This window comes from Oreochromis niloticus, linkage group LG20 (genome assembly GCF_001858045.2).
Source record: "Oreochromis niloticus isolate F11D_XX linkage group LG20, O_niloticus_UMD_NMBU, whole genome shotgun sequence".
Lineage (NCBI taxonomy): Eukaryota > Metazoa > Chordata > Actinopteri > Cichliformes > Cichlidae > Oreochromis > Oreochromis niloticus.
This window is the reverse complement of record NC_031984.2, coordinates 13748119-13772925: the sequence shown is the minus strand read 5'-3', so window position 1 is coordinate 13772925 and position 24807 is coordinate 13748119. Positions and strand designations below refer to the sequence as shown.

The following is a 24807-nucleotide window of genomic DNA, read 5'->3' as shown; positions in this document are numbered from 1 at the left end:
ATGTACACTCACCATGAACGGTCTGTTGTGGCTGTCTTAACATCAGTCATTAGTGAATTATCACGAGCCTACAGGTACTAGGAAATGTGGAAAGCATTGACGAAATGTGGTGTATAATAAACTGAAGCGTCATAATACAAATCCAGTCCTAATCCTTTTCTTATTTGCACATGTAGCCTCAAGGCGTTCTCCTACTGGCAACAAAGCCAGGCTAGCTCTGCTCAATAAGGCAACCACAACATTCTCTCTCTCTCTCTCTCTCTCTCTCTCTCCCTCTACTCCTCTTTGCAAACAGCGCCTCCTCAAAACTTGTTCTCGTCTCTCCTAGTGAAACCTGTCTGCTTGCAGCCTCCTCTCTGCAGTTGCAGGCTGCACTACAGCTGGTAGAGCTTGACCACAGGTTGCGCATGAGGACCGAGGTCCACGCGTCCAGGAAAGCAGTCAATAAAAGGACTTTGAAGTGAAGTTGATGTTTCACTCGGCAGCACTTCCCTCAACATGAGGGACCGTAACTGATTTTGGATATTAAACACAGAGTGCCTGCTGCTAAAAGTTTACTAACCATTTTTTTTTTTTTTTAGAGTTTCGGTGATCCGAATTGGGCGCAATTACGCACTGCGAGCATTATGGCACAGATTTTGGATAAGCGTGCTCCCGTTTTGCTCTTGGTTTGGAGCTACTGCGTCCTGGCAAACACTGCCTTTACGAACTTTACGTTGGACAACGAGTTTCACTCCAGTTTCATCCACCGTCGGCTGAAGAGCCAGGAGCGCAGAGAGATGCAGCGGGAGATCCTGTCGATCTTGGGACTGCCGCACCGGCCGCGACCCCACCTCCATGGAAAACACAATGCTGCCCCGATGTTCATGCTGGACTTGTACAACGCCATGTCTACAGACGGAGACGAGGACAGATACTCCTACCCTTACAAACCCGTCTTCACCACACAGGGTCCACCGATAGCCAGCCTGCAAGACAACAACTTCTTAAACGATGCAGACATGGTCATGAGCTTTGTGAATTTAGGTAGGCACTTTATTTTCTTAAGTCTCCCATCAAATTCAGTTTTATATAAATCCCCTCCCAGAAAAACAAGACCGTAGAGAATAATAAACACGTTGAAATATTATCAATGTAATCGTTGTTATGCGCGTCATAATAACCCAGGTCTTTTATTTGATTAATAAAATGTAGTACTATTATGACTGTCTTTATCTATTAATTATCAAACACATAGCAAGGACTTTGAAAAAAAAGCTTTTTTAAGGACAGATATCTTTGGCTTGACGATTATAAGTGTTGAGAAGTTTCATATGTTAATTCGCGTCGGGGTTCTTTTTTTTTTTAACAAGGAGATTTAGTACTTTTAATATTGCACTCTGCTTGATACATCTTACACATTGTTTTTGGGACAAATCAGGCTTTTAGTCATATGATATGTAAGTGTCAAAGGTGGAAGAGCAGAATGACTGTGGTGGTATTTTATATTCTCACAGTGCTTCACGTAAAGAAACAGCACAAGTATTTTTCTGATGGTACACCTGTGTCCACACAAAGGAGACCAGCACAATAACGACGTTTACATACTGCAGTTATCTAGCTAATACCAGGAGTGGCACATTCCAGTGTCCTTCTCTGTTAAACAGCTGTGCAACCAGCTAATGTTCAGGTGCTGTTCTGTGGATGATGGACCAGACAGCAGCTAACTTGTCAGCCATGTGTTATCTAAAGAATGAGTAAGTCAACAGCAGAATGAGTTCAAAGTGCACTGGGTCCTCCCTTAACTCTAATCTGGAGACATCCCTCACATCACAAATAATGCCAGCCAGTGATGTTAGTTTAGTCACAGTGTGATTTAATTAGATTCAGTTGTTCACAAAATAAATATCAGTGGCATAGGACATACTTCACATCAATTAAATTGCTTTGTTGAATGTTGTTTCCTGGCCCAATGTGCTTATCTAATCAAATATGTTTATTGAAATCGAACACTCCTGGATTTTTTATTGCTGCCAGCAACAGTCAGAGGTTGTTAAGTGTAAATAGTCAAAACATTAGCATGTGGTATCAGATTTATGGATTGATAAAAGCATCATTATAATTCAATTTACTTAACAAATTATGTAGTCACAGCAACAGCTCCATTTATGTTCCAGATGAGTAGCTTTTACATATCAATCTGGGACCAGACAGACATAGAAATAAATCAAATCTGTAGGAGGCATACGGATGGTTACAGTTTTTGTAAGCCAATACATTTTTTTTTCTTGACTTTCTGCAAGCAGTGAGACATTTACATTCAATCCTGGAAAGATCATTGTTGGAGTGTCTTGGCAAGAGAGAGGGAGGTGACACTGGCTCCTCCACTGCACTGTGTAATTACTGTGGGAGCTGCTGCATTGTGACTATTTTTGACAGGCTGTGACACAGATGGATCTGACCACAGAGACTCAAGACACAAGTCAAGGGCCTCGCAAAGTCAAGGGCCAAGACGGCACTAAGATGGCGAGAAAGAAGGGAGCAGGGAGCCTTTGGCAGAGTGATAAAGTTCCTCTGTCTATTTTGCAAAGGTCTTTTTAGCAAAAAACTTTTGCAAGATGGCTTACATCAGCTAGGGAGAACTTTTTTATTTCCTATGTTAACAAAAACAAAGTCACACTGCCCTCTTGAAATCTTGTGGCTAATGTAATCACTAATGGCATCTGCTCAGGTTGAGTCTTCCTCACAGCACGTATTTAGTCTTCCCTCAAATGACACTCATTTGGATATAAACAGCGCATTCATGATTTAATCTGCCACGTGTTAGATCTATCAGTAGGGTCCATTGTTAGGCTGGTTCCGTACTCTCATGTGATACCATCAAATAGACATCCTGGTGGCTTTATTCAAAACAGCAGATAATATGCAATTTCGTTACCCTTTACACGAAAGGGAGGGAGGGAGAGGGAATTCACTGAGAAGAAAGTGATGGCTTTCAAATGGATTGACTATTTCCTCTCCAAATTCCTTCCTTTCCACATTTGCTCGTTGTGGTTTTTGTTTTCTTATTTAGGTTGTCTGAGAGCAAAATGAGTGTAGCTTTTATTTAAAAATTGTCCCTCAAAACTGCATGTCTCCATAGCTACTGAGCCAAGGTACATTAGTCAGACTTTGTACCCTGGGTGCTGCTTCCTGAGAGGCCTGTTTTCATGCACTGTTTGCATTTAAATTTATGGTCAAATATGGGAAAATGGATCTGATTTTAGAATTGCCATCAAAATCAAAGATCCCTGAGCTACTAGAATAGTCCATAGAATGTAAAAGAATTGTTCTAGCTCTCACTCTTCCTTACTGATTGCCACTCAACGGAGCTGATACACTTTGTTGTCAGCTTGTTTGAGTATATGCAGAGACCAATGCAGCCAGCGAGGGTGGGTGTGGGCTTTGGGACAGACCTCAGGCCAGGGAAGTCCTCTCTCTGAGTCACTTCAGTTTAAAAGGCCAGCTGTGTAAATGACTTACAGCATGCATTCAGAATGCATACTGCTGCATGGAGCGCAGCTCACCCAGGTCCTGGGTGTGTGCCGCACATGCTGTTGTAGCGCACCAGAAAATTAGCACACTCACCCTGCTGTCATAGCTAAGTAACAGTAATGAATTTTACCTGAAATGCCCATTTACACATCCCCAACCACAGGAAAGGGCCATGACTTGGCTGTCTGCTATTTGCATCCTGGATGACTTAAAGAGAAGCAACATCGTCACCTGTGCTGTGTGTGTGTGTGTGTGTGTGTGTGTGTGTGTGTGTGTGTGTGTGTGTGTGTGTGTGCATGTGAAGAGGGAGGTGAGGGCATAGTCTTTTACTGCATGATGTTTTCACGAGGTGTGTTAGTCACAGCGCCCTTATTTTTCCTGTTCTCATGCAATCACGGATTAATGTATTCTTATGGGGCTGTGAGTCAATCACGGTGCTACACTAAGGCAATCATTTAGTGGAAGCTACATTTAGCAGATTCATATGGTGATGATATGGTAGTGTCATGTTATTACTCCAAGTTAAGACCAATTTTATCCTTTGTTTTTCTAATTGCCAGCAATTCTTAAAGTTCTGGCATGTCTGAGTTTAGTTCCTGAATGTCCTACCCTGCCTGTGGCACCCAGCTTCATGCCTATTAAGTCCAACTGAAGAGGGTAATCAAAGCTACACATTCACATTTTGTTGTTCTCAAGTTATATCCCTTTAAAGTTTTTACAAAAACCATAAAGACTTGAACGCCCTATCAAACTGTGGCTTTACAGATAATTCTTCTTAATTGTGGCAGTGTTTGCAAAGTTGTCAACTTGTTCGTCTGTAGGATGTTTTCAGCTGGCAGTGTAAGGTCCAACACTGTAGAATTGGCATTTTGTTTAAAAAATTGATTTTTTTTTTGTTGAAGGAAGCTTGGTTTACTTCAACAATCCTTTAATTACTACTTGAAGCCACAGATGGCGCTGTTACCGTTTTACAGTTGAAGTTTCGGTAAAAGTTGCTATAACTCCTTTTTGTGTCTGCTTGTAAGGCCTCCCTTTCTCTGATTGCATTTTCTTTTCCTCTACCTTCTCTTGCTCTCTCATGCTGGTCCTGTGGATCTGAGACACTTCTGCGACACCTCAGGCTTCGGAGCGGCAGCGGACAGATCTGACGGCTCGCATTAGCCCAAGTGTCTGTTCGGCACCCTCACACCCCTCAGTCCTGCTTTGAGCGCTTCCGCTACTCTGCAGGGGGTATCTCACCCCAGCACCACTCTCCCTAGAGTTAACCACCACTATTTGCACCTCCTTTAGATCCCTATAGAGCTCATTAACTCTAATAACACACCTGGTACCTAAAACCAGATATGCGTAGTCAGTCAAAAGGGGCTGAACGAACAAGACTGGAACACTGCACTAAATTATACAGATTGACTGATGCCCCGTAATGATCTGTCTTTTTCTTTATTTTTCAGTTGCTCTCACTCTAACAGTGTTTTAAACACAGAACCGGGAACAAGTAAGTCATAGTTTCCGTGTGCTAAAAGGAGACTGGTGATGAAAAGCGGAGTGCAAGGGAAGTGTAGCTTGCTCAAGATGTTTATCCTATAAAGAGCAAAGAGAGTTTGATCTCTTGGGTACAGAGTGACTATCCACAGTAGGGCGATTACCACGTTAGGAAACATCCTGCCCACTGGCAGCTACTGATGACATCATGCCTGCGTGATGTATTTATACTGCTGTAGGGTCTGACAGCACTGGCTCTCTGGGAAAGGGTCAGCAAAGTTTCATGCTATAACTTACTCACACTTAACGATCATTAACTTGCCACAGCAGGAGTGTGCGCACGGTCACGAACACATGCCTTTGAGCCAGTACACAAGAAGAAACAGTAACCACAGGAAGAAGAGTCTTTACATTTAAGACTTGTGGTCAAACCAGACGTCTTTTGCTTGAAGGCCATGGAGAGGTTTGAGATTATACTAACAGCAGCTTTGCTGACCTCTTACTCTCACTGCAGCCATAAAACATGTTTGCCCTCTGCACCCATAAACCGTACTTCTGGGTTCTACCTCGTGCTTCGCTGGACATCACGAATCAGAGATTTATACAGAATATGTGAGAACCTGGAACAAACACTGACTGCAGAGACTTTCTTGGTATCTTGATGCATGCTCAATCATCCAGGTAAGGCAATCCCAAAAAGCTGAAGCACTACAAAGTGATAAAGTCAGTCTCCAAAGAGGCCAAAGAAATCACTTGGATGAGTGTTCTCCCACTGAAAACGTTATGACCCAGTTCGACCAGAATCAAATTTTTGGGACTTTCTTGGTACAGTCATTCTCACTTGCTTCTGCTGGTATAGAGCCATGCAGATGGTTTTGTTTTAAAGCAATAATTTGGCTGTTCAGTGAACACACTTTATCACTTTGTAGTGGAGTGTTGGGTGTAAAGATCAATAGCTCGCTGTGAAACATGAAGCAGCAGGGCAGCTGAGACTTGCACTAATTACACCCTGTTTGTTTAATTAATGAAAACAGTGAAGCGTAAAAGCAACATTTTGCCGAGGTTTATTTGCCAAGCTATTTCTTCATTACTCCAGTAGCTTACTGTATACTGTCATCCTCTATCTGACACAACTCCTCCTTAAAACCCTAAAGCTGTCATTTTTACATTTCTGTTTATGTATGAATAAAACAGCTGGTGAACTTCAGAGATGCTTGTAGTTAGATTTTGATGTAGCCAGGCTAGATGCTGCCCTGTGCTTCAAATCTTTGTACAAAACTAATTTAGCTCTGCCATGGATGTAATATTGATCTTTTTTTATCAAAATACAGATGAGACAGCAAACAAATCCAGTTTTAAAAAAAGATTCCTTCAATTTGGCTTTGAAATACCCTATATTGAGATTTTTTTCTGTATGATGTATGATAGAGGTTAACTGAAATCTTTTTATGTTGCTCACTACATCAAATTACAGTGCATTTTTCAACTACTCATTAACTAAGGAGTGAATCTGAAGAACCTGCTCGACAGTGACGGTTCTGAATATTGGAACGTGCAACTTGCATCAGCTTGCTCCCTTGTCAAAGGCAACTAAATATTATTGAAAGGTGACTGTGACTATAAAGCAGCCACATCCTAAATCTACGGCAGTCTTTGTTTTGATATAATGTGCTGGAAGACAGGGATAAACTGTAGGGATTAACTATAGGATAAAATAACTCAGAGATGTGGAATTGCAGCCATTCAGTTTCCCCCACTCTTCCCCTCATCCCCCTGTTTTTATGTTCTCTAATTTTGTGACCGCAGGAGCCACACCCTCCTCATCCAGCCAAGCCACCCCTTATTATAGACCTCAGGAAAATTCACATACAATACTCACGTTGGCAGAAGGAGAAACTTCTTAAAATTGTCTCCTGCATCACAGTGCAGTGTCTTACGCACGCGTGATGGGCACATTGACACCCTGATTTTATCAGCTTGTTGTTTATTTGGTGTAATCACAGCCCATTCCTTCTTAAAATAAATAAAATAGCTGTGAGGAAACTCAAGGGAAACTCAGCTGCTTGCCTGAAGAAATAGAAACCTGTGACAGCCAGTTCATGTTCCATGCTTCACAGGCACAATATTTCATCACTTATCATAAAACCACTCGCGTACAGTTGTTGCTTGGCTTTTACAAGCTTTGATTTGGCTGTAGGAGCCTGGTGAGGAATCTGGTCAGTATTATGGGCTTCCGCTAACGCAATCTTCCGCTAGGAGAACTAACACACATTATACAATGCAGCTGGTGACTGGGCAGGGTAGGTGGCTCTAAAATAGTGTTTGAGTACGCACTCCCGTCACGGCTCCAACATGAAAGTTCTCAAGCACAAGATGTTCCCACAAGGAAAGAGAATAAGGAATGAAATGTGTGGCATCTATTTGCGATCCACCTTTATCCTCTTTTCTACTCAGTTCATGTTTCTTCTTTCATTTCATTCCTTCTCTCGCTTTCTCTCCCCTCTGCCCTGTCAGTGCCTCAGTACCATGCAAAGAGCGGTGCATTTGTTTTTGCATCAACAGAGCTATTGGTCCCAGGATCTTTGACTTTGCTCTCGCCCCATCTGCCCTCTCAGCTTCACTGTTTGGTACCTGCTGTCATGGAAGTGCAGGGGAGTGCAGATGCAGCTGCGCACTGATAAGGCAAGGCCAAAGTAACCCAGATGATAGAAAAGTAGGAAAATGTGTGGAAATATTTTTTTATTCAGTGGATCAGGTTTTTGCATTTCAATATGCATATTGGGGTTTTAGCCAAAAAGCAAATTATTTCAGTTACTGCAGAATTAGAGCCACAGAAGGACAAAAGAAATATGCAAGGAAGGAGAGTAAAATTATTAGAAACACTAAAATGAGTGCAGCATTCCTGGCAATGAAGGAGGTCCGTCTATCATTGAGGCAGAGCTAGAACGCCCGCTGCTTAGTACATCTGGGCTTTTTGACCACTCGCCACATCGTCCCACCCGCAGATTGTTTCATCATCTCTCTCAGCGAGTGCCTTAGCCTGGCCAAGTGCACAGAGGTTCTGTTATGTACATCCAGATATCATTTCGGACTCCTGGGTTCAACAGGTAAATTTCTTAGATAAGACATTGGGAAAAAAACATAATCTTCCTTGATCTTGTCAGCTGTGTACTCTGTAAAGCGGTTTGAAGCTTATGAGAAAAGAGATTAATTGTCTCCATTTGTGGTATTTATTTACACACTAGACCTTGGTGCAATACATCAAATTGTGGATTACATTAAGAGAAATTACCTGAGAGGAAGGCAGGGCTATCTGTACTTGCTATTACATTCCTTTGCTTCTGCTCACTCCCTGTCCAGCAGAAGGCAATAAAACGTGCACTCAATAACACTAATTAGCTCCAGAAACATTCCTTCTGAGCAGGAAAGTGAGCATACGTTGCTCTCCACACTTGTACACATGAAAGTAGATAAATATGCATGTGCTTTTTCATTCACTGGGAGTGTACACAGAAGCGATTACATAAATCTAGAGGAGGAAGAAAGATGTGTTACAGTCACAGTGTCAAGGACAGGCTGCATGCAAAGAGGAAAGACTGGCCTTCAACGCATACTTTATAGGCCAGACTTTATTCTGGCCCTCATGTGAGAAGGCTCCTCAAACACAGCTGGGGAAGAAGCTGTAATAAAGAAAGACAGCGACAAACAAATTCAGCAACTCAAGAATAGATGAAAGGTGGAAATCTCTCTGCTTCTCTCTGGTGTGTTTAATAGAAAAGCATGGAGAAATTAAGGGAAGAGGAAGGGAATGCTATGTTTTGCATTCAGAGAAAGTGTGTGGATGTGTGTGAAAGAGAGATGGGGAGTGGAAAAACATACAAAAGAACTTGAGAAAGTGTTGAAATGTTTTATGTCTGGGAACACAGGAGGCCTAAACCTCTGGAGATGAAGGGCAGAGTAGGAGTTTGGAGACTAAATACCACGCAGCACCTCTGGGACCATAAAACAACAAGTTAATTAATACTAGGAGGCCAGTGGTGATAATCAATACTGTTGATTCAGGAGAATAGGCAGGGAAATTTGGTATCATATGGCCCTGTGTGTAGGACATACTAAAAACTGGGCCAGACGTGATGGTGGAGGTTTAGTTAAGGGGACTTGTTGGACGCTGAAAAGATAAAGTTTCTCTGCACAGCTGCTTTGGCCTGCAGACAGCGGGAAACATCTGTATTAACCTCAGCACCACGGGCAGCCCACTGTGAAGAGGAATGCAAGGAGCAATAGAGAGAAGGGTGGGGAGGGAATGAATGTGAGATATGAGTGTGTATTTAAAAAAGAGATATTGGAGTTCTTCGCTTGCTATTACCTGACTTGGCTACTAGCTATAAAACTAGAGCTGCGTGCCTCTGGTGTGACTATAGCGTGACACAACTGCTTCTGAGCGCACAAGTGTGTGACACAGTGTTGTCTGCAAGCCAGAGCCTCTTATATGTCTAAACTAATTCACCAGTTAGTCATTCCTTCCCTTCTCTGGTCTCCATTATCTTGCTCTTAACACACAATATGTGGAGAAGGAACTGTGGCAGTTCCTATGGGAACAGACAGAGGGGCATGAATGGTGCAGGGCCCGGTGGTGCCATATCAAGTCACCGAGGCAACACAGAGGAATATGTACATGCAAGTGCAGGTCTGTGTGGTACTTCTCCGTCTCCACGATGAGAGAAAGATTTGTTCTTTTAGTTCTTTTCACATCTGTTTAGTGAGATGTATCACATCTGGTGCTGATTAGCAGCACTAGAACACTTAAAAATTAATATAATTTTTCATTGGCTTGGTATTTATTCACTTTGTAGATGTTTTTGCTACAGCCTCCCTTGGGACTTAGAATAAGAGCTGACTACCATTACTGCTGCTGCTTACATGTCCCGAAATCTATTGGGTTTAGTTCCCACAAAAGAAAGAGAAGAACCCAGCTATTCATATATAAGCATAAAGAATAGGACACAAGTACACAGAAGGGAGGACAAACACTCTAGACCTGTGTAATACTGTTTGTCTCCCTAATATGATAATAACAAGAGAGGTCTGAGAGTACATATTTGCACCCAGGCTGAAAATTCCCTCCACATCATGCATGAGATCAGTCCCCGGATCCAGAGATGTATCTGGATCCAGATTAGTTTATAATACTTTCTTGAGAACAAAAACAAGACGGTATTTCCCACATTTTCTTCAGTTTCATATGTACTATTTGTTGAAATATGATGCAACATGTCCTGTTTTGCAAAGAACAAAACAAACAAACAAAAAAGGATCTGAATGAAATTCAATCACTGCTAAATCTTTGGCAAAACAAATTCCATGCAAATTTATTTATTATATTTGAGTAATTCTACTAACAATCAGACAAGGCTAAACTCTTTATTTGTGTTGAAAAGCAACTTTTGTATATTAATCTTTGACTTATTCATGGACATATGTGGGTTACCCATTTTTAATGGTCAATAAATACTCCTAGTAAGCCAGTTAATATTACTTCCTAATTCAGTTGCATGAGTGCCAGGTTCATGCATCCAGCCTCATATTGTGCTAAGCTCTCACTATTCAGACTTAAAGCAAGCCAAAGATTTACTCTTGTCCTGCCTCTTGCACAAGACTTCCCCTCCCTGCTTAGAGTTCTTGGTCAGCGTCCTCTTTGGTCTTCTTCAAGCTGTCACAAAGCTCATATTTGGTGGTGTGTGACATAGTGCCTTTGAGCATTAAGCAGCATGCTTCTTGTGGAAAAATTGTGTCCAATCAGGCAAAGTTACGTAATGCATTTGGGGCCAGAGTGGAAATGAAAAGGGGAGTCACTCTCTTTGACATGTGTTAATGTGCCAGTTACTCATTTTGAAATTGTTATTTTATGGTTAAAAAAGTTATTGAAGTGTAAATCAACAGTAGTCGTGTCTGTTTTTGCTGTTATTAAATATGTAGGTTTTAAATGTGAGTGGGCTTTTTTAAATCCTTTTTTTTCTAATGGATAAAAGTCCTTGAGCCCTATGATTTCACAGAGCAGTAATTTACTCAAATGTTAGTCTAACACAAGTAAATTAGTGAGTAAGTGCACTTTCTGGGGACTATTTCAGTTTGATTTATTTATGCAACCAGAAAGGTGTATGTGACATTAAAGCCGTGGCTTTATACAAAGTGCTGAAATAACATATTGTCCTTTTCTTGGGGCGGGGCGCATGTAAATCTATCTCAAAAAAATGTTATAGGAGTCTGTCTATGCACACAATATCTGTTTTAACACAAAGACATGTTGGATTTTTTTGTTTTTTTGATAATTTGAAAAATGTGTTCACAATGATCCTTTTTACATTTGATTCTTCTCTTGAGAAAGAATTGCGGTTTTGGCTTAGCACAGGCTAAGAAGCTAATACAGTGTTCATGAAAAACCTTCTGGCTGCCAGGTGCATGGTAAACCGAGAGGATGGAGGACTCACTGTCCCTCTGATATCTGTGATGTGTGCTGCTGTGCACGTGTGTGGCCTGCTCTAGTTAAATGATATGGGATAACCATGCATCATCAGCGTTTTTAGAAAAAGCAATCAGACGTCTTAAGACCAAATGATAAAAGCAGCTCGCTGTGTAAGAGTAAGTGTTTGTGCGCTTTTGTGTATGTGTGTGTGTTTGCCTCTTTGCATTTGTGTGTTGTTGCGTCTCTAATTATGGATTACAAAAACCCATAATGATTGTGTTACCGTGCTGTGACGCACAAGACTGTTCACTTCACAGGCAATACTTTGTGATAGTTGTGCGTGTGCAATGGACTATTTTTCTGTTTGTGTGTGTGTCTCCGTGTTAAGGACTCCGACTGATTTGGACGTTAAAAACTCTGAACGAAGGGTTCACATGGCATCAGAGGGTGTGTTTGCCATGTTTGTGGTGTGTGTGTTTTTGCGACACAGGTGGGGTGAAGGCTACTCACTTCCTCCCAGAGGAAGTCATAAATGCACTCACTTGGCTTTAACTGTGCCTTGTCCCCTCATCTGACGACTGCTTCCTTCAGAGAGAATTAAAAGAGAGAAAACGGAAGAATTATGGCAGAGGCCTTAGCTGCACTCTGTACACTCCATTATTTCTTTTTTTTACACAAATTACACAAATACCAGCACTGAAGAGTGGACAATTGATGTGAGAGGAAAATATTTAGTGTGGGAGTTTTACAGCAGCAGCATCCAACTGCTCTCATAAGCAAAGATAAAGAGCTTTTACAGTAAAGGGGCGGGGTGGCTGCTCAGGGGGGGCTCAAGAACAGGTCTGGCTTTCTCCCCAGAGGGACTGCACCTGCACTGGGCTACAGAAGGAGGGAGAGTTCCCTGGGACAGTAGAAGAATAAGCAGGCTCTAAAATTGTGTGAGAAGGTACCAGGGTAAATTAGTAACAAGAAGTAATTGTTTCCTGGAAAAATAACATTAAAGTGGTAGTCCTTACTTGTTGCATTCCTCGTAATATTACGGGCATGTCCTGTTGTGTGGGGATGTGTCCTAGAAGGTCCTGGAAGATGATACATGATAGTGATGTAGGAATATGAAAGAGAATATATATTTCTTTTCCACACTTATTTAGAGTTACCTAGGAGTCTTTGAATCTCAAATGATCAGAATTTTTAAATTTTTTTTAAAGCATATGCAATGCAACAAAGGCCCCAAACAGACACACTTTGCTTTAAGTGGTCAGAGGCCAAAAATGAGCCATCACTGTGCTATTATCCAGTGTGCAGTAGAGTCTGAGCTTGAGGTGACCTGCAGGTGGAGAGGTATAAGCCAGCTTGTATGCATGCATGTATTGTCAAAACACAGTATAATGTTGTAATATTTGACTTCAGGGTGGGAGCTCAATGAAGGCTCTGATTGATGGCCTGAATGAGAAGAGATGATAAACAAGTGGCACTGCTTAGATCCATTGGTATTGAATTGATAAAAGCATGTGGTGAAATCCACAAAACCTTGAATTTAAAAAGCTTTTGAAACCAGTTCAGTGTGTGCCCATAGATGGAGAACAATGGGAGCCTAAAGCTGCCCGTCACTGAAGAGTAATTAGATCCTTTCTTATACCGAATCATCTCACAGTGCTGCCATTGTACGTTGTCCTTCAGCAACAGGGTTTAATAAAGATAGAAATGAAAGAGGATGTAAGAAAGAGATCTTTGTACTTGTACTATCTATCTATCTATCTATCTATCTATCTATCTATCTATCTATCTATCTATCTATCTATCTATCTATCTATCTATCTATCTATCTATCGATCTATTGATCTATCGATCTATCGATCTATCTGTGCATGTTTCCAACATACTTGTGACTTGTATAAGATTTTGGGCACCTTTCTGCTTTGTTGGCTGGAATAGCTGCCTAAAGTTCTTGTGAGAAACTTAATCCTAACCCTATATTTGAACTTTTGTTAACTATAGGTGACTGACCAAGGGGATACCTGTGTTCTACAAATCAATTTCTCCAAAATGTAATGAAGTAATGTACTTAAACGGGATCTGTTTAAGCCTATAACAACACATATGACCCCAAATGAGCTGTTGGAAATTTATCTAACACAGAAGTCATCAGAAGAAAGTGTCATTTCACCCACAATCCCATTTTATATCTCGACAGATGAGGACGAATCCTATAACTATGGCGATCCACTGACATTTCCTGTGACCCTCCTCTTTCTTTTAAATTAAACACAAGCAAAAAAAAAATAAAAAAAATAAAACGTTTCAGTATCACTTGAGCCTGACTCAATAATGTATATTTATTTCCTTTTATTTATTTGAGTGCATCTTTTATATTTGTGTGTATATGCATACATACTTATATGGGTGGGGGACCTGTCTATCAGCTAATAAAGACAAAAGTGGCGGGTGCCTCAGGAGATGATGAGATAAGAAAGGCACTGACCCCTGGGATGTCCTGCTGGGACATGAGATGAGCAAGGTCAGGGAGGTACAGGAGGGGTTGGAAAGCTGGGATGTGAGGATGAGAGAGAACAAGGGGTGGGGAAGGGGTACACCGAACATCAAGCTCCAACTCATGAGAACCAGATGAAGGGCAGACTGGATGACTCTCTGGGGCTATGAAGGGAAGAGAGGGGGAAGAAAGAGGCTCATAAAGCTGTCAGAGTCCGCCCGCATCTCTCTATCACGGCTCAGTGTGTGCCAGATGCATTGCTTTTAGTGCTAGTTCTCATGAATGTTTCAATCATAAGCCAACATGTGTATTGAATAGCTATAGATGTGTTTAATTTGGGGCTGACCCAGAGTCTGACAAGCTATGTCAGCTTGCTAATAACTGAGGATGATGGACGGTTTAGGAAAAATGAATTGTAGAAGGTCTGAGAGTAAAAGACATTTGTTGTCTTCCTACTTTGCAAGCATATGTTTTGTTTCCCTGGAAGATGCAACTCAATACCACACAAAAAGCTTTTAAGTTTCATAAAAAAGTCACATTAGCCCTTTGTGTCTGCCTGTAAAAATTTAGTATCACTGCTAAAGGGGGGAATGCAACATAACTCATGTGAATGGGAAACATTCTTTGAATACATACAGCCTCTTTAAAGATACATTTTTCATGTTTTTTTTAATGTTTATGTTTTGCAGTGGAGCACGATAAAGAATTCCTACCGGTGCGGCGGCATCATCGAGAGTTCAAATTCGATCTATCACGAATCCCTGAGGGCGAGGCAGTCACTGCTGCCGAATTCCGTATATATAAAGACTTCATCCATGAACGGTATGATAATGAGACCTTCCGTATCAGCATCTACCAGGTGTTGGAGGAACACTCAGACAGGTGAGCATCGGTTCGTGGTTATGTGTTTAAAAGATTAGTTGGATGCTGAAAAGACAGTTTCAGGGGCTGGACCACACCTCACTTACTAACCTGCCGGTTGTACATTTATAAGAGCCTTCTCCCTACATGCTAGTATATTCTTGTTTCCTTGCCTCACCTTTTCTTTTATTTGTATTAGTTCTCACCTCCTAGTTTATACAAAGGTTACCTACCCAGGCTTTACTGCTATTCTCTGTCATTGTCTCATCATAACTGGGGTGGGGTCCTTGCCAGTGGAAAAAAGGCAAAGTCAGTTGACATGCCATCATGATATGTTAATATTTAGTTCAAATCGCTCATCTTCCTAAGAACAGACTTTTAGTCTGAAGTTATTTATCAGTAAGAAAAAAAATTAACTGCTTCCTTTTGTTGTAATGTGTATTTCCTGTAGCAAACACTTTGACTGATCTGGAAAAAAAAATCCAGATAGCTGAACTATTGCCCTGTCTTATACAAATGTCCCAGTAAGTAACAGCTTAACAAAGGGGTAGGCCCAGAACCTGAAAACAAATTCAATAAATTCAAATCTAGTCATCAATAATTTTATGTCATAGATCTATGCTTTTTTGATTGAGACATGTAAAAACGACCTAAAAGTTATAAATGAATTAAAGTTTTAACAACTTATCTTGAAGGCTTTGATACACCTACCAGTAGTTATACATGTAACCCTGGAATGGCCCATATCCAGCTATCTTCAGCCCCTCCTAAAGGTTTCTATTATCCAACGGGAACAACACCGTCATTTATCCCTTTGCCAAAGACAGGCCCAGGTACATGAATGAACCAGAGCTCTGTGACACACTATCTTCCCAGTCAGAAAATAGGTCGGGATACATGAATGGCCACATGAAGAACAAGGGATTTTAGTCTCCAATGGTGAAAGGGCAGAAAGGGTCAGAGTTTACTGCTGAACAATAGGACCGACTTGGATATGCACTGTTTCTCTTTTCACACATTCTTGTCCTCTCTCACAGCTGTACTTTTTGCTCCCTTTCTCTCTTTGGCTTTTTGGCTCTCCCACAAAATTCCAGCCAGTGATGGACCGTGTGTAGTGTATGAAAGGACCCGTCGTTTATAAAGCCATTATTGTCAATTAAGAAAATGAAGTGTTCCCCTGGGCCTCACCAGCTGGAGCCCTCCCCGCCTCCCTTGCCTTACTCTCTGTCTTGCTTCATCTCTCTCTTTGGTTGACTCTGTCACACTCCCTCTCTCCACTCAACAGCTCTGCTTTGGTCACTTAGCTTTATACGCTGTCACCTTGTCTCTACCTTTAAAAAAAAAATAGTGCATGTCAACATCTAATTTTAAATGAGTTTTCTTGTCCCTTTCAGGGAGTCAGACCTATTTCTGCTGGACTCGAGAGTGATCTGGGCAGCGGAGGAGGGCTGGTTGGTGTTTGATGTAACAGCCACCAGTAACCACTGGGTCCTGAACCCTGGCAGAAATCTGGGTCTACAGCTGGCTCTGGAGAGCACAAATGGTCAGGGCAATGAATGTCACAGAAATACACAGAGTGTGATCAAAATGTTTAGTGACTTGACTCATAAAGAGCAAAAACCTGTCCAGCTTTAAATTTGGCAGCTTTTTCCTTGTGCACTTGTGGACTGCTTCCAGTGCTCCTGCTACATTTGGATCATTCCCCGGAAGTCCTGTTCTGTTCACTATGAAACTCAAAATTGCGCAAAGAGCTAATATTGAACTTTTGTGTCATACTGACCCAGTCATTACTGGTAAGGAGACTTCAGTCCCTGGCTATGACTGAGACACTAGACAGCGGTCTAAGGGTTTTTTTGAGACGTTCACAGGATGTCACGAATTAGTTTTCCTGAGTCAGAATCTCAACTCAGAGTTTTACTGTAAAGTCCTGAGGTGACTGAGGAAGAACAAAAAACTGCAACTAGTATGAACTGTGGCATGAATCATTATCAGTCACCATAAAATGGAGTGAAAAAGCTGAGTTCAGAAAGAAGAGTTTATCTGTTTTAATTTTCTGGGAAGAAAAATGAGTTCAAGGGTCACTGATTTAACACAAAGAAAGAGATTCAGCTCAGTGGAAGCCATCAGTCCTGATACGTGCCTGTTCTGACATGTATCAGGTCCACTTTAAGTGGTCCACGGGTGCGCAAGGAAAGGGTGTTCAAATCACAACAGTGTGTTTTTTTATGGGCAGGAAAAAATATTTTCATTGTAACTATATTAACTGTCTCGTGGCTATGTGCCAGGTAACTGAGCTAGTGTACTTGTGTAATGTGTTTTCCACAGAAATTAATAGCTGCTACTCACAAATTGCTACAGAAAGGACATGAACAAAGGTACAGAGGCTAGCCAATAAAAAATATAAAAGATACCTATAGACTCTGTATATACAAACTGTAAGATTTGCAAGGGTTAGATGTACGTTCAATTTTTTCATTTATCTGGTCATTAATGCAAATGTCTACTTAGCCAATCACATGGCAGCAGCTCAGTGCATTTAGGCATGTATCAGAATTTCCATGGGTCAATGGAAATTCAAATCAAGTATCAGAAGGGAGAAGAAAGGTGATTTAAGTGACTTTGAACATGGCACGTCATTTGTGCCAGACAGGCAGGTGTGAGTATTTCAGAAACCTTTGAGCTACTGGAATTTTCCCCACACAACCACCTCTACAGTTTACAGAGAATGAGAAAATACCTTTTTTATGTCAGATGTCAGAGGTAACAGTAAATAACAGCTCAATACAACCAAAGTATGCAGAAGAACAGCTCTGAACACATAAACACATCAAACCTTGAAGCAGATGAACTACTACAGCAGAAGAGGGTGCACCTTAAAATGTCTTCAGAATCCAGGTTTCTAATGCAAAAGAGTTTCTGCTATATTTAAGGGTAAGCGTGACAAAATAACAATGAATAAACAGCACGAATCATAGTACTGTGCAGATGATTAAGGTTAGATGTTAAACACAAATGAAGGTCGGCATTGTATTGCAACAGATAAAAGCCTCCATCATCGCTGTAAAGGTTACAGTCAGATGATTTCTTCCTTGTGCTAAAAAGATAAATCAAACCCTGCTTCTCATCATTCATCACCACTATCATCTGCCATACCCTCAGCATCATTAGCAGACATGCGGAAAATACAGTGTGCTAACCAAAGGATAACATCTCAGCAGGAGTTTGTCATCGAGAGCCTTAAATGTTTGTCAGCGAAAAACTTTATCAACAAACAGTCAGCAGGGAGTGTTTGCGAATATCATCCATCAAAGGATGGCAGGATGTTACATGTTAGGCGAGGAAAACAGACACTATGTAGCCTTCGAGGCGTGCAGTGGGTGTGCTGGTGAGGCCATATCTATGAGTGTGTGTTTGTGTGTTGGATCAGGTATGAAGGGTTATGGATGAGCGTGTACAGACAGGCTCCTGCGACTTCTCGTCGCCAGCAGCGACCAGAAGCCTTGATTTACCACTGAACAGTGATCAGACACACATTCTTCCGTGCGGGAACAAGATAGACACTACTGGAGTGCCTGTACACCCGCAAGCACAAACACACCCACGCAAACACAAGAAGGGAGGCTTTGATGTTCAGCGCTGCGTTTGTTCTTGCTATTTCAGAGGTGGAGAAGGGAGAGGAATTCAGAGAAGAAAGTCAGATGTGTAAAACCAAATGCAGCGAAAGTGGTTTCAGTAAGAGCAGTTTACATGCAAATAAAAACTTAAAAACAACCACACTAAGCAGGGACATATTTTTTTAAATTCAGGAGCTCAGCTTTTCTCATTTGCACACTGATCTGTCTGAACACCTGTTGCACTGTCCTCTCTGTCACCCCCTACAGGAGAGAGTATCAGTCCTCGTACGGCAGGCCTGGTTGGTCGCAGTGGGCCTCAGAATAAACAGCCCTTCATGGTGGCCTTCTTCAAAGCCACTGAGGTGCACCTGCGAAGCATCCGCTCAGCTACAGGAGGGGGCAAACAGCGTAACCCCAGCCGCTCGAAAGGGGCAAAAAGCCAAGAGGCGCTTAGAGTGGCCAATGTTGCAGGTAAACACAAAATGTGTTTGTGTTTTATAAACATTCAGCTATGATTTACTCTGGCGTGTTGGGATAACCCCCCGGATCCATTTGTCTTTTGTATCCTTAGTGAAGAATTCATGGAATGGGAAATAAATAACTGGTACTCTACAGTTTCATAATAAAAGGGCCAACTCATGCAGCATGCTCATTGAGGCGCTAACACACACACACACGAGCACGTGCATGTACCGAAATGCAAAAGTACATCCCTTTAATGGATGTGATTCCTGCGATGAATATTCAAGGCCTTTGTTTTGAAGGTGTGAGAGGGCTGTGTTTATGTGAAGCACTGAAACATTAGACTGTAATGCCTGAGCTTCAAATATGCCTCTGCTGTCTTTGTTTATTTACACAAGCATTACAGAGTACTTGGGGCCAAGTTCCCTGCATGGAGGTAAGGCAGCACGGGCTTTTATGGAAGAACACATCTGCAGCTTGCTGTGGGGCAACCCGGGCCACGACACATGGGCTAAATGGGCCTGTTTAGAACTCTGAATAGCATTGGTCTTTAACTAGATGATGAGAACCAGTCGCTCATCATCATTTCCAATGTGAACTGCTTTCAGGAACTAATGCACCGCAGAGCCCCAGAGGTCACCAGAAGAAGCGAGAGATACCATTTGATCGAAAACAGACTATTCTTTTCAACACATGGACCGCGTAAAAAGGGAAAAAAAAGACATGTTGAAATAAGCGGGAGAAAGGGGAGAGAGAATAAATAAAGTCAAGAGTTGTGAAAATGTGGCTCGGCTACTCTGCGTGCACATCTGCTTCATCCAGTGGAAACTCAAAGCCCGGCAAAGTGACCTCTGTGCAGCATAGCCCATTCATTTGAAACAATTAACCAAACTGCTGCTGTAGATGGAGGTGGTTTCTTTTAGTCGTTGTACAAGTTTTGCATGAGAACATGGCGGCGTGTTTAGGTCTGCTCTTTATCATTGCTGCCTAATTGGGGTCTGACGACAGAAAATAGTTACTCATCTAGCTGAAAAGCACTCGTGCTGAAGTATAAACTCTCTCTATTTTTCTTCCTGTTCTATAGAAAACAGCAGTACTGATCAGAAGCAGGCATGCAAGAAGCATGAGCTCTACGTCAGTTTCCGAGACTTGGGGTGGCAGGTACGGAAACCATTCCTCTTTCTTCGGTCGCCAGAATTGCTTGGCCCAACAGAAGCCTAAATCAGACACTGCTGTTTGCTGCTCCTATCCCAGAATCTTGATCAGTGACACAATAAAAGCCCAGAAATACCTTTGTTAGATGAAGTTACTGCTTTATTTGTGTTCTCTCAACACATAGTATAAGATATGGCATAATTAGGCCATATGAAGACAATACCGAAGGGTAACAGAAAACACATTAAACTCCTGTATGCCTTTTATAGAAACAAACATATCAAAACAGTATAGCCAAACAAACCTGAATTTCTCCTCCACTCTCAGGACTGGATCATTGCTCCAGAAGGATATGCAGCATACTATTGCGAGGGAGAGTGTGCCTTCCCGTTGAACTCCTACATGAACGCCACAAACCATGCCATTGTGCAAACACTTGTGAGTAACCATAGAACGAGGGGAAAAAATGCAGCAGTCATGTTAAGAGTCTAATCATCTCATCAAATGTCAAGACAATGTAGCCACTGTTGGAACAACTGTGTTTAATTATCCAAAAAGGGCATCATTTTCAGCCGTATCCACGCAAATACCTTTTTTTTCCCCCCTTCTTCTTCACAACTTATTTTCCTCCTCCTCTTCCCAGGTTCATTTCATTAACCCAGAGACAGTTCCTAAACCCTGCTGTGCCCCCACGCAGCTCAACGCCATCTCTGTGCTCTACTTTGATGACAGCTCGAACGTCATTCTCAAGAAATACCGCAACATGGTGGTCAGAGCTTGTGGCTGCCACTAGACCATCACCATCCTCGCATGGACACATGCGTACGCACACACTCTTGGGAAAAAAGGGCTTCCCCCTTGCTGTAATTTAAACATGTTGAGAGTTGGTTACAAAATATACTATGTGCTTTTTTTTTTAAAGACTCTCTGTCATTCTCAAATGAACAGATAAACACACACACTCATGTTTGTGCTTTCTACTGTGTATACGATACATTTAAAACAGTGATTGTAATGTATATTCATTCACACCCAACAATCTTTTGTTTATTTCAGTAATTATTCTAATTATTGTAGTTTATACTTTTACTGAGCGAGGGAGGATGAATCTGTATTTTTCTTCTATGTACAATACCATGTAAATATTTTGTTTTTTCAAAAACAAAGCAAGTGTATTTATTTTCTGTCACTTGGATTTGTGTTTTTTTCCCTTTATGTAAAGCTGCCTACTTCCTTTGTCAGTATGAGTGCACACAAACTCTGAAGAAATGAAAAGAAAACTACTTTTGGCATTAGCATTGAGTTCAAATACGGCACACCGCGCTCTGCCTCAGAAGCATGACACATTTATTTTGTAACAACAATCAGCTGAGCTGTCAGAGAGATGGGGGGGAAGAGAGTGGGATCTTTGTACGAAGCATCTTGTTCTGTGTGCTCGACATTTTCAGGTTTATATTTTTCTGCTGTAATACAATCTGTCATATTTAAAAGGTCTATTTATTGAGAGCCGGCTAAGTAACCATGTGCTCCAATGTCTCGACTATGTTTTACTGCTGAACTGGTACAACAATAAACAGGAGAAAAGCAACAAAGCCACTTTGAGATTTATTGTTTAATCTGGACGGAGAGCAGAACTGTGTCCAAGTCTGAGGAGGACACACGCTGGTATTGAACTGTCTTACACGTTCCTGCACAAATATTTGCTCGGATTGTAGCCTCACCCTTCACCTGCTGACCTGAGATCTGTAACAAGTTTTTTCCACATTCAAAAGCAAACGAAGAACTTCTCAGGCTTAGTTACTACGTGCGTGTGGGTTTGCATGCCTGTGTCTGTGGTTTACGTATATGAGGTGGATGTGGGTTGTTTTCTGTCGGCAAGTGTGTGTTGATGCTCCCACATGCAGTCAAATACAAAGCACGCTGGGTTTCCGTGTAAATATTTTGCAGTGGTTGCTGACAGCAGATTTGGGGAAAATGCAGGATGCTTGTGCGCATCGGTGTCGAGCACGCTGCACCGACTTTTACATTTAAACGATGCGATCCGTGACATGAGCTTTTGTTTTCAGATTTCAGATTCGGATTCATTAGGACAGCTGTTCAGTTAACTACGCAGCAGTTTCTGTTTCCAAAGCATTGGAGCTCTTACAGTATATTGAGAACTTTTACTGAAAGGGCTGATGAAAACAAATAAAGAGTTACGTTATGTGCAGTTCCCTGCACACCTGAATGAGTGGAGGAAAACTGAAAACAACTGAGTGGAACTTCTGCACACTTGGTTAAGTGCTGGGTACTTTAAAGAAGTGTAAGGTGATCGTTATAACCCCAGTAGTAATCTGGCTGGATAACTGTATTATGGGATGGTTGAGGTAGCTTCTGTGTGTTCATATAACTACCTGCTGAAGGCTGGACAGTCTGAATATTTCAGCTTATAATTCCGATATTTCATCTGTGAGAAATATTCTGTAAAATTGTGAATTTGTGTTGACAAGTAAAAATTCTAAAATTCATAAAGTATATATAACTACAAATACTAACTTGCTGTGCTGGATTGGCTTCCTCTCGGTGCAGTTAACATCAAAGGTCAGTTCCTGCAGAGATGGTCAGAATGAGGCAGACTTCTGGCTGTTCTCCTGTCAGACACATACCAGTAAGGAGAGTGTTAGGAGCTATATTATAAGCACAAGTTTGATTAAGATTTACTACATGTTTTTTAAAGCTGCATGCCCTCATATATTGCCAGTTGATATCATTTTAATGTCTCCATTTGTCTTGGTGTTACCCCTTTGATGTGGAAATCTGAACAAACACTTAGGTACATCTTGGTAGTTCTGGGGTTGGACCCGATTTGACTTTCAGAGTAAGGTGCTGGAAACATTCCTCAGAGATTTTAGTCCATACTGGCAGGAAAGCATCTCACATTTGATGCAGATTTAATGTGAATCTCCTGTTCCAGCCTGTGCCCAAGGTACTCTATTGACTGGGATTCAGTGGCTGTGGAGGGGTTTTTTTCCCCAGAGTATCTGTGATCTCATTTTCATGTTCACTAAACGAGCTTGAGATAACTGGAGCTTTGTAACTGGAGGCATAATGTGTTCAGCTGGAAGCAGCCATAGGGGTTCATTCTAAAGGTATGGACATGGTCAACAAAAAATACTCCGGTAGGCTATGTTGTTTAAATGATGCTCACTTGGAAATACGGGTCCAACGTGTGCTAAGAAAATATCCCCTAGGCAATGTTTTTTCCCCGTCTTCTCTGACAACTAAGATCAGTTTCCCGTTCTTAGCTGCCCAGTGTGATCTTTCGCTGCTGCAGCCCATCTGCTTCACAGTTTGGCCATCCTCTTCTGATCTATTTTCACAGAAAGAACTGTTGGTGACTGGGTATTTTCTCATATTTTAAACCATTTTCTGTAACCCCAGGGGATGACTGTATGGGGAAAATCCCAGCAGATCAGCAGTTTCTGAAATACTCAAACCAACCTGTCCATCACCAACAACAATGCCATACTCTAAAGACAGGTAACTTACCTTTCTTCCTCATTCTGCTGCTTATTTTGAACTTCAGCAGACCATCTTAATGCCGAAATACACTTAGATATTTGTGTTAATGACCAACTGAACATGTATACCTAATGAAGTGGCAGGCAAGTGCCCCCCCCCAGTTATGCTTATAAAGGTTAGCTTAATAACTGTCAACCAATTTTCACATCATATCTCATATCATTCCCCGGAAGACATTCTGTGTCACAGGTCACATCATCACATGGTTTCAGAGCCACTTCTACAGTACTGCACTTCATATCTGCTCTTACAAAGGGGAAATATTGTGCTGAACTTTTTTTTTAACATAAGAATGAGACACGTTTAATCCTGCCATGAACAAATTCCTGTGAATTAAATCTCACCAAGATCACAAGTCCACAAATGATCCACAACAGATTAGATCCTCTTACTGATAGCACTTTAGTGTCTTAGCCCTACACTTAAGCATTATAACTGCTTTTCATATATCCACCTTTATAGACCATAGTCATATTAATTTACTATGGCACAATCGTTTGGTTGATCAGGTTCACTCGAAGTTCACGTTGTGGGAACAGGCATTAACCAAGGTTTACACTGCCCCCTGCTGGGCAAACTAAACAGTGTGTTTGCAACACGGTGCCAAAAGTCTTCTTTAAAACACCTACACCTCACCTTTTATCCAAGTGAACTTTGAATTTTTAGTCTCCGCCCACTCAGTATCGTTACCCGATGTGAAATAATATCTGTGTCTTAAGTAAGCAGCATTAAACCCCACATAATAGAGGAGGAGCTTCTGGTGAAAAGAAAAAAAACATTCCTTGCGCCCACATGCTTTCATTTTCACAAGAACGTTTCGATATGACGGGTACAAGTGTTTGTTAGTATCTGTGTGTGCGTCTGTGCGTGCGTGCGCGCGCACGAGAGTGGGCGGTTATTACTCATGTTGTGAGAACCTAAATCTGTTTATACAGTCACATTGTGGCGGGTTTTTTTTTATAGGGATAAAAGGATAGGGTTAGAGGTCCGGCTGGGCTTCAGGGGCGGTTATGAGTAAGGTTGGAGTGTATTTCCAATGTAATGTCTTTAAAACCATGAAAGACACAGCTGTTTCTGTGTTCACTCCCCATTTAGACTCGGTTCAACACAAGTGCTCATTCAGATTCTCCCAGCTAATTAATGAATACCTGTAAACTTTTCTGTTTCAGTTTTCTGGTTCCAGTTAGCTGTTTTTACACCATAAT

General features: G+C 41.6%; 1 protein-coding gene and 1 long non-coding RNA gene across 2 annotated transcripts; one reads left to right on the top strand and one right to left on the bottom strand.

Moving 5' to 3' along the window:
* Positions 1 to 308: 308 nt before the first annotated feature.
* bmp7b (bone morphogenetic protein 7b) lies at positions 309 to 21633 on the top strand. Its single transcript, XM_003438980.5, has 7 exons — positions 309 to 1026; positions 14639 to 14831; positions 16205 to 16353; positions 18692 to 18895; positions 19971 to 20047; positions 20369 to 20479; positions 20685 to 21633. Exons 1-7 carry the CDS (start codon positions 627 to 629, stop codon positions 20832 to 20834), a joined length of 1284 nt encoding a protein of 427 aa, XP_003439028.1. The 5' UTR covers positions 309 to 626; the 3' UTR covers positions 20835 to 21633.
* Positions 11684 to 24392, bottom strand: LOC109196267 (uncharacterized). Its single transcript, XR_002057809.2, has 3 exons — positions 24239 to 24392; positions 22577 to 22671; positions 11684 to 12537 (listed from the first exon to the last, which is right to left on the bottom strand). It is a non-coding gene; the product is annotated as an uncharacterized LOC109196267 (long non-coding RNA).
* Positions 24393 to 24807: the final 415 nt, after the last annotated feature.

Bases quoted from the DNA above. Each gene is read 5' to 3' on its own strand.
- bmp7b (XM_003438980.5), top strand. From the start codon at position 627: ATGGCACAGATTTTGGATAAGCGTGCTCCCGTTTTGCTCTTGGTTTGG. The intron at 16,354-18,691 runs GTCAGGGCAATG...CACCCCCTACAG, and splicing joins GGCTCTGGAGAGCACAAATG to GAGAGAGTATCAGTCCTCGT. The intron at 20,048-20,368 runs GTACGGAAACCA...CTCCACTCTCAG, and splicing joins TCCGAGACTTGGGGTGGCAG to GACTGGATCATTGCTCCAGA.